This window comes from Falco peregrinus, chromosome 1 (genome assembly GCF_023634155.1).
Source record: "Falco peregrinus isolate bFalPer1 chromosome 1, bFalPer1.pri, whole genome shotgun sequence".
Classification (NCBI taxonomy): domain Eukaryota; kingdom Metazoa; phylum Chordata; class Aves; order Falconiformes; family Falconidae; genus Falco; species Falco peregrinus.
In genome coordinates, this window is record NC_073721.1 from 107115020 (window position 1) to 107130755 (window position 15736).

The 15736-nt window shown below is 36.1% G+C and overlaps 1 protein-coding gene across 5 annotated transcripts in view; it reads left to right on the forward strand.

Annotated features, from left to right (window-relative positions):
- Nucleotides 1–15736, forward strand: part of SCAPER (S-phase cyclin A associated protein in the ER) — a 166049-nt gene that overhangs the window by 3596 nt on the left and 146717 nt on the right. For all 5 annotated transcript variants that reach the window (XM_055805663.1, XM_055805669.1, XM_055805684.1 and 2 more), the window contains exons 3-5: nucleotides 353–470; nucleotides 7567–7637; nucleotides 14263–14460. In XM_055805663.1, coding sequence (XP_055661638.1) covers nucleotides 353–470; nucleotides 7567–7637; nucleotides 14263–14460 — 387 coding nt within the window. The remainder of the gene's footprint in view (nucleotides 1–352; nucleotides 471–7566; nucleotides 7638–14262; nucleotides 14461–15736) is intronic.

Sequence of the window (15736 nt, forward strand, 5' to 3'; positions counted from 1 at the left end):
TTTTATCTTGAATAATAAGTTATGACTAACACAAGGTAACAAAAACATCTGTGGAGTCTACTCTGATGCTCTAGCAGCATTGACAATCAATTAAATGAAGGTTAAAAATGTGTGTCGTAGACATATCCACACTGAGGGCTGGGTAGTAACTCTCATGTCATATTGATGAATCAGTTTCCTTATGCAGAAAAATGGTTCTGCAAATTAATATGTATACCTGTTTTGGATATTTGAGGAAAATTCAGGAACTGCGCACCCCATTTTGAATGGTTTAACCATATATTGGATGAAATTAGCATGTCAAAACAAAAATTTAGATGTTTTTTTCCATCACTGTATTTCTTGTTTTCAGGCTTCTTTTCAACGTTCTAATAGCCATGACAAAGTGAGGAAAATAGTTGCAGAAGAAGGACGTACAGCAAGGAACCTAATTGCATGGAGTGTTCCACTGGAAAACAAGGATGATGATGGTATGTATTCAGCAGTCTTCCACCAGCTTTTTCTACTTCCATCCCTATGTTCACTGGAGTTGCTTGCCTGGAAACATGTTTCTTACAGAGGATTTCTTTATTGAAAAAAAAAAAAAGAAAAGAAAAATAAAAGGTGATGTTTAGTGTACTTGGTATAGTTTTAAAGCTTTTTTCCAAAATGCACCCTGCAATTGACAGATCGCTTTATAAAACCTTCACAGCGATAGATTAAAAACTGTTTTCATTCTGTCTGTAAGCAATCTCTAAGGCTGTTCTGTTTTGCTGATACTATCAACGTACTTGCATAATATAATACTGTTGTCTTAAACTGACCTCTTCTAACTTGGGAGTTCAGAATTGTAGGGATGGCTTAGAACAATCCAACAAATTCTCTCTATGCTCTAAAACAAGTAAGTTTGGAAGTATCACTTCAGTCTTTGGTAAACATCTGTGAAGAATCTGTAAGGAAGGGGATATGGGGAGACAGTTTTCCACAGTGCAAGTCCTCAGAACAGTTTTGTTACTGTTGGAATATTCTCTTGTGTTATGATGACTTAAGGAGCCAGGAATTGACTTCAATTTTTATACTATTCAAGCTGTTCCAGATATCGGAATGCTGTTTGTAGGACTTCATCTCAAGTATTTTTGTAGCTCAGTCTCTGTGCAGGTGCTGCTGCTTTTGAGACTTAGGCAAGAGTGTTAGAAGTAAATTATTATTTTTTCTTTTTTTGCTGTGAAGGTGGTTGAACACTGGAACAAGTTGCCTAGAGAAACTGTGGGCAGTCTTCATCCTTAGAGATGCTCAAAACCTGGCTGGACATAGGCCTGGGCAGCCTGCTGTAGTTGACCCTGTTTAAGCAGGGAGGTTGGGCAGATCTCTAGCAGTTTCTTCCAACCTCAGCTGTTCTGTGATTCTGCCGGTGGAGAAGATACTTTACACAAAGTTATGTCTAAGTTAGAAGATAATTAACCCTTATGTTTGAAGCAAACTGACGCAAAGTTGTAACTGTCTGTAGCTTTAAGATGTATTTGTGATATTAATTTTTTTTAAAGCTGAAAAATCTGAAGTCACAGAAGACAATGAAAGACAGTGGGTTGCTTGAAACCTATTTATATGTTTGTACATGGACAAACGGAATCGAAATGTAGAACCTATAAGGTCTCATTAAGGAAGTTGCATTCATTTCAGAAGGCATAGCTGTACCTCTGTTGAACAGTGACAAGCAGAATGACAGTTAATTTACATTACATCCTAAACCTAATTACAAGCATCCACATTTACAAGCTTTGGTTTCAGATTCTGACCCTTTCACTTCAGTGTTGTCCCAGCTGTCTTAGTACATTTTGTATAGCAGCATTTTTAGTAAGCACTAGCTGGTCAGCAGGAAAACATATACTGGAATCTTTGTTATCTACACGTAGGAATAGAAAATAGAAATAAATTTAAGACTTGAGCATAATTTGAGCAAGTAGAATGCATACCTCACAGCTTTGGATTTTATGCAACAGCTACTGAGTTTATTATCGTGAATATGTGAGTTTTTAGGTGGGCCAGTTCTGTGTTCTTGTGACAACTTTTTTTATGTCTGTCTCTGGAAGATGCATTTATCTGTTTGCTAGTCTTACATTTGCTTGCATATTCTTCCATGTGTTAGTAGATCCACTGATGTTGGACTAGTCACATGTCATTTACGCAGAATAGAATTGGGGGCCAAAGTATTTCTAGTTTCTAAATTACACTTTTGGGGAGGTAATAGTATGAATGAGTGTATGCAAAAGGAACATGGAGTATGTTTCTCCCAGTATTTTTTGAGCTACTTGTGAGTTGATTCAATTTCTGTTTAAAGAGTCTTTTTATTTTTAAATGCTACCTTGCTTGTAATATTCTTTTAGAAACTTGCAAGTAAGACTTGAAAATGAATTTTTGTGAGTTTTAGATGAGTGTCTGCTTTAACATTTTCTGCCGAAACATGAAGAATGAATGTAAAAGTGAATTTTTAGCCTTCATTAAATAGTTGTATGTATGATAAGTAAAATCCAGGTAGCTATATTAATTTCCTTCTTTTGATTGTATCAGCACCATTGTAATTTTCAGACTTTTTGTCACTGGTGCTTTTTCCTTTCTAAAATTTCTTCATTAAATCATAGGCTGACCTTTTTGCACAATACAAGGATCTGATGATGATTACCTGATGGATAATTTCCCTGTGGAAAGGAACTTGTGGCTAATGAAAGTCTGGCAGAACCAGATCCTTTATCTCTTGACCCTTGTCTTGTCATAGGTGGTATATATGTTGATGTCAGTGAGCTCTGATTTACTTTATGCTGATCTTTCAGTATGTATTTTGTCCCTGAGGAGTGATACAACAATATTACGAATTAGGACAGTCCTAACTCGTTCAGGGTTTGTGTAAATCAGGCCAAAGGTTCAGGTTACCTGAGCCAATCCAGCAACTCTTCTGTATGGAATTCTGTCTTTGGACATTTTCCTCTGCTTGTAATGTTCAGAAGTGTTGCTTTGGCAGTAACAGTGTGTGATTTAACATTTTATATTACATACTGTTACTCATCATAAGATCCGTCCTCTGAAACAGTGAGGGTATGGGCATTTGCTATTACTAGTGGTAGTGTTAATAGAGGGTTAATAAACGCTGGATTCAGTTTTTCCAGGTTGTATCCTTTCTTTTTCTGTTTCCTTTTAAAATTGTGTGCTTGTATCCTTCTTACCATTTAACTTTTCCTCTGAAAGACTTGTGTGTTTTTTTCTAGAGGACACGGGTAAAAGAGCAATAATGAGAAGAATTGCAATTGGAATGTTCCGATTCCTTAATGGAAATACATAGTTCTATCAGTAAGAAATATTTTCTTAAAAAGAAGAGAGATTGCTGGAATGGCAGGTGGCACTTCTGTTACATGTTTTGGGGCAGCATGCACCCTTGTTATGTCAGATCTGAAAATGTAGTTATGAATACAGATCAATGACACGAGAAAATCCAGAACATGGTGGCATAGGTCTAAAAGAGATAGTGACTGTTAACACATTTCAACTGTTGAATTAGAATGCTCCTTCACAGAATTCATTAATATGCAGCAGATTCTGTTGGATAGACTAATTAACAATGCAGTTGACTTTGTGTCCCAGGAGGAGGGTCTTATAACTCTGAAAAATTCACTAGTCTGATACTCTGTCTCCATAATGAAATTTGCATTCCAAAGCTATGGCCACTAATAGCATATCACAGTCACTGCTCTTGGGAAATCATGATCATTCTAATAGAAGATTTCAGAACTTTTACTTTTTGTAATTATTTTACATGCCTAGCATGAAATTTGAGGCACTGCACGCAGATAAGCACTACACACGCATTTTGTTACAAAATTTAAGGGATGATACTAGTAACAGTTAAAACATCACAGAAGCTTGACATTTAAGTGTTAATAGAAGGTAAGTTACCTTTGGAACTTTGAGATGTGTCAAAAAATTGGAAGATCTTCTATTTGAAACTGTTACCTTCTTATTTTCTACTTGTTCAGAATCATTTGAACCCTAGCCATACAGAATTCATTTGTAGATTAAGCATTTCAGCATAAGGAAACATATTTTATTGGTTGAAAGGTACCTGGCACATTTGGGGAGTCTGCAGTATAATCTACTGCTTTAGCAAGAGCCTGATGGAGTAAATAGGTTTTACAGTATATGATGAAAGTCATGAAACTTGGCTCTCTTTGGCCAAGTAAAGGAGTTGTAACAGTCATGACTGAGAACACTGTGTGTAAGCCTTAGCAGCATTGGATCTGATTGTAACTGGCAGAACATAACCTGAAGGGAAGGGTAGTCTTTGAGGCTCATAACTTTCAAACCTTGAATTTCACTGAAATGAATGGAAATCCACTCTAGTCTTGGTAGGTGAATATAGGGTCATTATATTCTGGATGAGGCAGTGATTTTTGTAAAAGTAATTTTTTTGTTTTGTAAAATTAGTTTTGTGCAAAATATAATGCTGTAATACAATCCGGAGGTGGAAAACTAGAGAATTTTGGTTATATCCATGCTTAAAGGCAGTAATTTTCCTAGATCCTTAGCACTGTACAGTTAGAAAAATCTTACCTACTACTGCTCAGACTTTTTAAAATGTATGGTTTATAATAATATTAGAAACTTCAATGTGCTTCCTCAATTAGGCGTCAAAAATAATCAGTCTCATCTAGTTGTTTCCTCCAGGCAGATGCCTCTGCCTTACTTTAAATGAGGTTCAGGCAACCAGGTCTTATCCCCAAGCCTCATTTTTGCAAAACAGTTTCTTAAGGTGGGTGACTGCACCAGCTGGGCTGGATCCTGGGGTGCAGACTGGTGATATGTAGCAATGGCATTATGATGTAGACTGGCTGTCTTGCAGGTTTTGTACATAACATGGCAGAGAGGTGACAGAGCAGATTTGCTATACTGTATATAAGAACTGGAGGCAAACAACAAAATGCTTACCTAGTTGTATGCTCAACTTTGTTCAAGGAGATGAGAAAAAATATAATTGAAAATTGTTATCATTCCTGCTGAAGGTCTGGTGATGAACAGTGTCAAAGGCACTGAAACAACATATACAGTTGATCTCTGCCATAGTGAGGACAGAAATGAGAGCTGTTATTAATTAAACTTAAAGGCAGTTCCCACATTTCTCACATCATTAGAAGTATCCAAAAGAGAGAGATAAGAGGGATGATTGTTGAGATGGTTAGTATAAAAGATAGTTTTTGAAAATAGTCTATCAGTGGCTTTTTTTTTTTTGAGATACTAGCACCTCAGCTTTTTGTGACAGGAATTCTTCACAAATCAAACCCAGTGTGCTTCATATTTAATTACCAGACAGAGAGGAAATGGACTTCAGGTGTAAAATACAACTGTAGCTCCCTGAATGCTGCATAATTTTGCTACTTCATATATTTCACATTGGCAACTTAATAGCTAATGAGATGATCAGCTTTGGTCACTATTGTTCTTTCCTTAAAATTCAGAAAATTCCTAGTGGGTAATGCCCTTCATACATCATTGAGTTTCTATGCATCTCATAGCAATGCTAGTATTGTATAGTTACATACCAGTAGTCACTGAACATATGCATAACCATTGAGAAGTGATCTTTTGTTCTCACTACTTGTCAATATAAAAGGACAAAAGCAGAAAGGAAGATATCTTTTAATAACGAGAAGCACTTACTAGAAGAGAAAGAATACTAAAGCTCAGAAACGTGTCTGTTGCTGAAATACAAAACTTTTTGGCCTCTACACCTTAAGAAAAAATTAGTCCTTGCTACATACTATTTGCTTTTAAGTTCGCAAAACCTGTTATTTCTGTAAGTTTTGTTTTCCCTACGTGCCTACCTTGTATAGGAGTGCCTGAAAACTTGCTTTTGTCTTTACAGGGGACTTGTTCATGCGTTTCCCGGTTCTTAGATGATGGAATAGTATTTTGTTTTTTGTAGAATCTAAAGACTGCAAATTATTTTTTTTTTGTTCAACTGTCTTTTTTTAATGTTAACATACCCATATTTGTAAGCCTCTTCACTGTGGAAGTTTGGTATGCCATTGCATTCCAGATCTTGTCTTTGCAGAATGTAGATCAGAAGAGAGACTTTGATGATTGAAATATTTCAGTTATCATAATTCTGACACGGAAATGATCTGCAGTTTAACCTTTTTTGTGGATAGAAATTTTTTATATGTATGGTAGCTGAATCAAATTTTTTTCCTGGATACTGCTAAATTGAGTTCAGTATATCAATTTGTACCTGTTGTTTTGGCTAATCTACATGTTAAAAATTAATTATCAAGCAAATAATTTTTAATTTGCTTCAAAATAAAGGCCTTGTTTAGTGGAATAGCCAGTGATGCAAACCAGCTGTACAAACCAGCTGTACAAATGCTTGATTAAGAAAGGTTTACAGCTGCTTTACATAACCAGCACAATGTAAAACAGCTGGGCTGTGTTAGGGAATTTGGCCTAAGAACTGTTCAAAGCTCAACTGGACAATTCTGAAATTCAAGAATGATTTCCATGGACTAGGAAGGAGCTATATTCAACTAATACATTTATTTGCTTGGCTTCATCCAGCTAAATATAATCTTGAAACTTTTACTTGGATGTAATCTGTGCTAGAGAGTACTCTAGCCATAGTATTTTTTCTTAACTTTCTTACATTTCTGGTAATTGGATCCTGTGATTTTCATGTTGTGCAAGCTAGATACTAAATTGGAGGAACAAAATGTAAATTTAATTTTTTTTAATTACCCATGAGCAAATTTCAATAAATGAAGACATATCAGGTAGATCTAGGCTAACATAAATTTATCTATGCAAAGATAACTTTTAATCAGTTAAGAAACTGGTGCAATGTAGTATTGAGACCTGAAATCATCCTTTGTGACTGTGGGAATTTAAACTGATTTTGGAAGCATAGCTGCCAAAGTCACTTCATATAAGCAGTGGTTGTAGGCAGGAACATTTGAGAAGGCATTCCAGATCTTAAGGGGATTGACTTAGCTCTGTGAATGTTTTTCTCTCTTCCTTTGGCGACCTAAATGTAGGTGAACCACATCCAGTCCAAAGTTCTGTTTTTCCCAGTCTGTCTTGGCAGAAAATATTATGTCTGCTGGTAGGTTGTTTGAACAAGGAGAGAAAAACTAAATACATTTGGGTTTCCTTAAGAAAGATATTCCTTCCCTTAATTCTGTAATATGTAATTGAACAGTCATTCAAGAGCAGACTAGTTTTAAAAATCTAAATAGAAAAAAAATCTAGATAGAAAAAAATAAAAGTATTATATTTGACACGATATGATTTTCAGAGGCACTGAGCACTTAAGTAGGTTATTTTTGTTTAATGAAGTCTGTATTTCTTGCCTTTCTTTGCATTTTTTTTTTGTGTTTTCTGGCATTATCTACATTCTGAACTGTGAAATATATATTTGGAATATAAAATCTTACAAACCTTTTAACTCATAAATTGTGCCCATATCAGTACATTACAAGATGAGATATGTACATTTTAGAATGCTCTAATTAAAAGTTTTATTGTGGATTAAAACAGTTGCTTCTTCCACAGGAAAATCAAAATGGCAAGCTGGTGGAAAAACAAAGAGGGTGACTCAAGGAGCACACAAGACTGTAAAACAGGTTATCTGCTAATTTCTTATTAACATGAAATTTATGCCATAAAAATGTTCTGTGATATTGTTTATACATTGTTGTCTGAATAATGCATATGTAATACTGTGCATACATTGTATTTTTAAAGCATAGAAGTTTCAAAGTCAAGTATTTAGAAGTTAAAAAATGCCAGAATTCAGGTTATATTCCTCAGCCTTTACTTTTGGCACTTCCTAACTTCTGGAATCATGACTCTCTGGCCTTAAATTTATTTTAAGGCAAGTGCTGTTCAGTAAAATGATACAGGATATTCTCCCTGTAAGCTTGACGCTTACACAAAGGTTGTCTTTCTGCCTGATTTCTAATTTGAGGAAATGCTTTATTTCTTGACCTCAAGTGTTAATGGCTGAAATCAATATATCCTCTTTTGGAAAAAAATTAGTCCAGGTGAGTAAAACTGAGAATTATAACTGGAAAGCAAGTCCAAATGAGAAGTGCCAAGAACAAGCTGCTCATAATATTTTTTTTTCTATGTGACTGACAGACTTTATTACATTAATAAACTGATACCTCAGTCTTTCCTCATGTTTAATATTGAACAGTTGCTTTTTTTGATTACTGGATTTAGCTATTTTTATGGCTAATTTAGTATTTTGAGACTAAAATTTTGAGTCAGATTTTGATAATAGGGTGTATGGGAGATGTTAATTTTTAGTGGAGAAAAAAGGAAAAAAAAAAGAAAAAATGTTCTGCTTTCATAGAGATGTATTTGCATCTTTAAAATAGAGGCATGTTATTTTCCCAGTTTAGTTTAGCAGCTATGAACCTTGTCTTCTCCCTTTGTGTATTAAATATAAAAATGCTGTGTATCCCAGTTTTCTTTTTCTGTGAGGGTGGGATTTTATTGATGTAAGGGTTTACCCTCAGAACCTTTTGGGTGTAAAAGTAATGTACTGCATAGTTTGGGCTCTGTTTATTTTAGTCATTTGGGATTATTTAAATACTAGGTTTTCAGGAAAATACTTGATCGTTACTCAGTAGCTCTGTGTGGGATCGCTATACTAAACCTGCGTTGTAGAAGCAGCTTATTTGTGGTGGGTATAGTTAAGGTTTGAAATTGGCTGCTGAGTGCCTGTGCATCTTGGCACTTCAGTTTGGCATTCAGCACCTTTATTTCTACTGCGTTTTAGACACTGGATACTGCTGTAAATTGGTGAGGTTTTTTGTTAACTCATGTTGAGCCTTCAGTTCTGATTTTCTTTTACATATAAGTGAGCCACTGATCTCAAAGAAAATACTTTCAAAAACTCTTTCGTATGATCTTATCAACCTCATCTTCCTCTCAGTTTGGCAATGGCAAATCTACATTCAGTGAATTTTGGCATCCTGAGGATAAGTATACACTTCGTACTTGCCAGAACTCCAAGGCAAGTTACTGAAACTATTTTGGGGTGAGGGGAAGAGATTCAGTTTTAACATTACTTTCATCATCCACACTGAGTTACTTGACATGTAAGAAGGAATAGACCCATGTTTCTTAACTTCAAAAGCACAGAAGCTTTCCATTTTCTGCAGCTGAAAGTTTGAACTATCACTATGAGGGAGACTATATGAACTAGCCCCTCTGAATTTTTGCTGTTCTTAGGTGGGTTTTTTGCTCTTGTGAGGGCAAACTTCATTGTAGGCCTCCTAGATCATGTCTATGGAAGCCATTATCACACTTCGGGTAAACATGCATAGCATTTGAGGGTAAGGCCAAGACAAGCTATTTTTTGGTGCGTTTGAATCCACTGATTATTTTCTTATTTTTTTAACATGCAATGGTCTGCAAAGTTGTTGAAGACAGGTTAAATTTTGGGTAGGTGTATTGTCAAAGGCTAAGGACTCTGAGATTGCTTAGAAGATACAGAAGTAAGTACTTATATCCTGTTAAGAATGATCTGTAGAAATTTGCAGGACTGGAGCTTTAGAACTCTGTTCATCTGTGTCTTTGCGTCTTGCCAGTAGAAAGAGGCTTGTGCCTCAACTACTAACAAAAGTGAAAATTCTGATAAGAGTTAGTTGAAAGCGCTAGGCACAAAGATGTAGGTGGAGTTTAAGTGGCTTGGGTATAACTCCTTCTTGGTGAAGATACAGTATCATTGCCTTATCGTTCTTCAGACTACACTGTTAGAAATACTTTGTCCTGTGCCCATACGTTACCTCAGAATACCAGAGAGCTTGAGAGATGATCGTGTCTGGAAATTGAGTTTCACTACTGCGTCACTGTCAACCTGAGGTTGACACTGAAAATTATGATCTGGTCATAAGTACATATTTCTAATAAATACTGCTTAATTAAAACTTAATACCAGGAAGGATGAATAAGAATAATAAAGCTATATCTGTACATCAGTACAGAAACTAGTCTTGAGAAGTCTGTACCTGATCCAGCATTTCTTGCTTTCTATAGTGAAAGGTTAGTTCGATTCATTAGAAAGTCTACTTAAGATGCTTACAAGTAAAGGTTCTGCGGAACAATGTACAGATTAACCCATAAATCCTGTTTGCATTAAACATTTGTACAGAATATAGCAGTCTGTGTAAAATAGTAGTGTCTTTGTATTAAAAATAGTGTTTGCTGCAACCCTTAAATTTAGGTGAGGACTGGCTTTCATTTCAGTAAAGTTGATGCCAGTCAAACTTAATTGCAAGTAGCTTATCTGAGTTTGATCTTTTTTCATGGCATTTCTGGAGGCTGAAGTACCAAACATGGGACATGATTTGGGTTCTTCTCTGAAAATTGACTTATATTTCCTTGAGTGATAGATGCCAGGCTGTGACAAATTTAAATGTACAGTATTAGAACTAACTTGTATCAGGAACTTAAATATTATTTCTATTAGCTAACCACGAACGTAATGCCTGCCTGCTTATGTGATCGTGTTTACATGAAATTTGCTAATTTAGGAGTTTGCATCCTTTCAAGGGTATTCTGGAATATGAGTAACTGTAAATGTTGCTTAGGGTTTAGACACTAGAAATCTGCTTACAGGGGTAAAAATGGAACTGCCACAATTTAGAGTAGTTAACACAGTTCAGCATGCTGTTTTCCTGGTTAAAATGTGGCTGACATAAAAGAGAGATGATAAATCAATGCCAAATATATGAATAACATTTATTGCTAAATATCAAAACATATTCCATAACACTGTCTCACAGATAGATTTGAAAATCCATCTTTCAAATAGTAGGAATTATGCGTAGTTCCCATTCCAGAACTACTGATCCTTTATATCAACAGTATTAGCTGAATCAGTAGAATACAACATTACTAAGGGCACATTTTGTAAATTTATAAAGGCAGCAACAGGTAGCGCTGTTATTTTAACACAGCTATTTATGATTCTGTAGTTAAGGTTGTGTCATTATAAACTGTATTTTAAAGGAGGTGTAAATTAGCCAGTGTAAGCTTTGCTTTAAAGTTTTATATACAAGGCCTCAGCTAAGGTGCGTCTTGTTCTCCACGCAGCTCTTTAAGAGGTGACTCTTCTGTCATAGAAGAAAAAATACGAAATACTCTGACATATGAAACCTTTCAGAAACTCCTGTTCATTGGTCATTTATGACTTGCATCTTTTCTGAACATGTCTCTTGTGCATACATTAGCTGGGGTTCATATGGAGTACATTTAGAGCATTTTGAGATATATGTAAGGGTAGCAGAGATGTTAGTATGACTGTAGTAAATCAGATCCCATTTTTCCCCTTTCAATGGAAAAAATCAGAATTTGAACACAAATATAGGTGAGGCATTTTGATAGCACTGGGTCTACCTCCCTAATTCCAAAGTGGAATTTTCTGTGTTTGATGCCGTGTGATACAGGTAGTCAGAGCACTGGAGGAAATAAGCAGACTGGAACCCAGAGAAGCTACTGAAGAAATAGGGCTTCGGAGTTTATGAAAGAGTTTTGCAGATTCTTCGTGGCAGGGTTCAGTTCCCTTGCAATGGGAAGCTGTATTTATGGTGTGAATTTATCAAATAAAGTTCCTAAAATCTAGAGAAGACAGACATTTGTAATGTTAAATACAGTGATTGAAAAATTTGATTATTGCCTACTTTCCCATCTGTAATTTGAGCATGAGAAACAAGGAGTTAATTTACATGTTTCTTAAACATGCAGGGAACTTCTTGTAGATTAGGCACAATTTGTTGGAATTCAAGAGGAATCCGCAAAGAACAAAGATCCTCTTAAGGAGAATGAGGAAAACTTTCTCTAGACTTTGTACAATCTTTGGGTCTCTAGTCTATATATTTTTGTCATTAAAATGTTAATTATAGCTCTTCTTTAAAAGTACTGTGATTGATAAGTCCATCTAAAACTATGCTATGGTCCTGATTACTCTGTATTGCCTACAGTCTAAAATGACTTCTCTGTAAGAATTCTCTTTCTCCAAGTATAAGCTTACCTGCCATTAAACTAATCTTTTGACACTAAACGTTTCCCAGCTTTTTACATAAGGGACAAAAAGGCTTGAATCCCAGTCAGTTGTTCTGTGATTTCTGGTTAGTGATTAGGTATTGTAATTATAAACTCTGCTTATTGCCTTCTGTGCAGTGTTGGTTTTGATTGTTTTTATTCTGTCAAAAAAGTAGAGTTTTTAGAGTGGAATTTTGCAGTAATCCCTACAAGTGTATTCCAGTAAGAACTGATTTTCGGGAGATCTATGCCACAGTGGACCAATGCATCAAAACTGCATTAAAGGTGCTATTAAAATGAACGCATCAATGAAAAAAACCCTCAAACCCCAGACTATAATAGCATGTAGCTAATATCTCCATCACAAAATGGCACACATTTGGCCATTACTTTGGGTTTACTGGAGGTCCTTATCTGCCTGGCTACTATGGAATGCAGAAGCTTATAGAAGTCTGGCATGGTAGCAGGATTTTCTGTTTGGTTTTTTTTTTTGCTGTGGGAGAGATTTTAAAGTTTAACAATGACAGTGTCATGGGACCAAGTGCTGATCTGGTATTTTCAGCCCAATAGGCGTGCTTCAGAATCCTTTGCAATATCCGGTGCAGATGAGTGACAGTCTCTCTCTGTCAGGAGTTACGTATCCCCATGTGAGCGACTGAGCTGGATGCACAAGGTCAGCAGGTACATAACTTGTGCTTTAACCCCAGCCAGCAATAAGTGCCACACAACTGCTTGCTTGCTCACCTCCCTGCCCCTAGAGGGATGGGAAGGGAAATCAGGGGAAAAGGTAAAGCTTTAGGACTGAGATAAGAACAATTTAATAACTGAAATAAAATACCCATCAATAATAAGAGTAATGAAAGGGAGGGAGAAGGGGAGAGGATTGAAATCCAAGGGGAGGAATGGAGAGAAAAAAGCCCCAAGTGTGATGCACAATACAGTTGCTCACCACCTACTGGCCCATGCCCAGCCACTCCCCAGGAAGCGATCTGCAGGCCTTGGCCAGCTACCCCTGGTTTATATACTGAGCATGACATCCCATGGTATGGAATATCCCCTTGGCTAGTTCAGGTCAGCTGTCCTGGCTGTGTCCCCTCCCAGTTCCTTGTGCCCCTCCAGCCCTCCGGCTGGCAGGGCCTAAGAAACTGAAGAGTCCTTGACTTAGTATAAACATTACTTAGCAATAGCTAAAAACACCAGCGTGTTATCAACAGTATTCTCACACCAAATCCAAAACTGCACTGCACAAGCTACTAAGAAGAAAATTAACTCTATCCCAGCTGAAACCAGAACGCCACCAAAGAGGTGGCATAGGTACATAGTGATCCCTCTCTATGCCAGCATTTGTGGAGACAGATACTCTCCCTCTGCTCACATCACATTTAGCGTATTGGTAGTCCTTGCATCTGTGCAGCAAAGCAGTGCTAGATTAGTTAGCCTGCATAATTAACTCTAAAAATCAAAACAGATTTCTTCTAGTTAAAGCTGTTAAACTACAACTTAAAACAGCATCAGGGCACTTTCAGACTCAGTGTAACTAGGAGCAACTTGATTCATTGGCACAGCACTTATATTGGGTTGAACTGAGCTTGTGATGTTAACAATATGGTGAATGGAAATCTCAGTACAAGTAGTCTGAAGTGTGAAAGCTTCCTTTCGTAGCTAATTCAGTGCTTGCTGGCATCTCCTCTGCAGTGTAGCCATAACATAGTGATCAAAGGGCTAGCCACATCAGCATTTCACTGACATTAATGCTCATGTATTAGGATGAGGGTTTAATAAGCAATAAAGTTGTATGTAATAACTTGGTGATGGAATATTTGTAGTATAATTATTAGTAAAATGTGATTTTCATCTCTGGATGCCCATACTTGTCAGAGTAAGTTATACAGGATATTGCATTAGAAAATGTAACTTTCCAATGTGCTAAGAGGCAGAATATATTGTACTGTTGTGCATTGTGAATATTTGGTTATAAATGTCAAAGAAACATATTCCGGTTCTACATAGCTGCCGCTCGTATTTAAGGTAAGAAAGCGTGTTTTAAAAAGCTCAAGTCAAGTTTTCAGTTAAAAATGTCTTGTTTACAGATGTTTGAATATATTGAAAAAAATATGTATTGCACAGAAACCCAACCCCTTACCAAACTTCTGTTTTTTTATTTTCCTTTTCCATTGTATCTTGTTTTTTCAGAGCACTACCATAGACTGTAAATTAACAGCAGCAGCAGCTGGAGATAAAACCTTTGACAAAAGCCCAACAAAAACAAGACAGCCTCGAAAAGTTGATCTGCGAGCTCGATACTGGGCATTTCTATTTGACAATCTCAGACGGGCAGTTGATGAAATCTATGTTACATGTGAATCGGATCAGAGTGTGGTAGAATGCAAGGTAAGTCTTCAGCTGTTCTTTGCTTGTTGTCACATGTCTCTCATTATGCTTTTTTAATACTTTACAGGAAAGCCAAATGAAGAAATAGTGTCTCAGAAACATGTTACTGTTTGATTTGTATTTAGTGAGGGCTTGTAAATAGGAAAACTGATGGCAGCTTTAAGAAGATGCGTTCATCTTAGGCAGTGACTAATTTTTTAAATGTATAAATCTTGTAGGGATGTATATAATGTTATTATATTTCAGCTTTTAAATCAGTTTTTGCTTATTGAGTTCTGATTTTGTTAAATTTTCTGATTGAACGCAATTTTTTTCCCCTCTAATGTTAATGTTCTTTACTGTAGGTGGCACTGTTGTGATTCCGCCTTTTTCACATTCGTTTGCTTCCTGTCAAGTGGCTTAATTATACATTGCTCCCTTTTTGCAGTGATAGTTATTCAACTAATTCTCTCTGTGATGCTAAGAAAGTGATTGGTGGTCAAGTGTAAACTATGTCTGGTTGGGATGTCACTGTAAGGCAAGCTTCCTAGTTTTGAATAACCTGTGTTTGTAATAGCTTGTGCATCTGTTCTACATTTCGTGAGCCATAGAAAGACCATTGTCATTTAATAAAAATCACTCATTCTTTAGAAATTGAATTTATTGCAAGCCTTAAGAGAAGCCAGAAGAATGAATTTGAAATGTTAAAGATAGGACTTATGTTTTCATATTAAACATGGCTAAAAACTCAACACATTCTGGAAATGATTATCTAATCACTGTAAAAAATCACATATATCAATTTAAGTGAATTTTTTTCTTACAATCTGCATCTAGTTCTATGCTGTAATCAGACATGGCCAAATTGACTCTGAGATTAACATGCAAATATGTTTCATTGAACGCAGGTTTGAAAACTGAACAGTAGCTAGAGGATTCCAAATTGCTGATTGGTCTAAACGCAGTTTAACATGTTGTTACTGAACTGTCTTCCTGCTCAGGGAACTTCTCTGGAGAATTTTTTTTGGTTTAAGAAAATCAGTCAGCCTTGCATGGTAATTAGATTACCATTTTAAACTAGAACAGAAGCGTATTTGTATCTTTATCACATATTTTGGGGTTAGATATCATTCAGCATTTGAATTGTGCTACTTGATCTGTTCTTGGATGGAGATACCACATAGCCTAATTGAAAAGTCTTCGTTTCAGTAGATGCTTGACAATGATGTATGTATCCATGTGTATCAGATTACTTGTTTGTAAAACAAGAGGTGGAAAAAACAAAAATTGAGTAAAC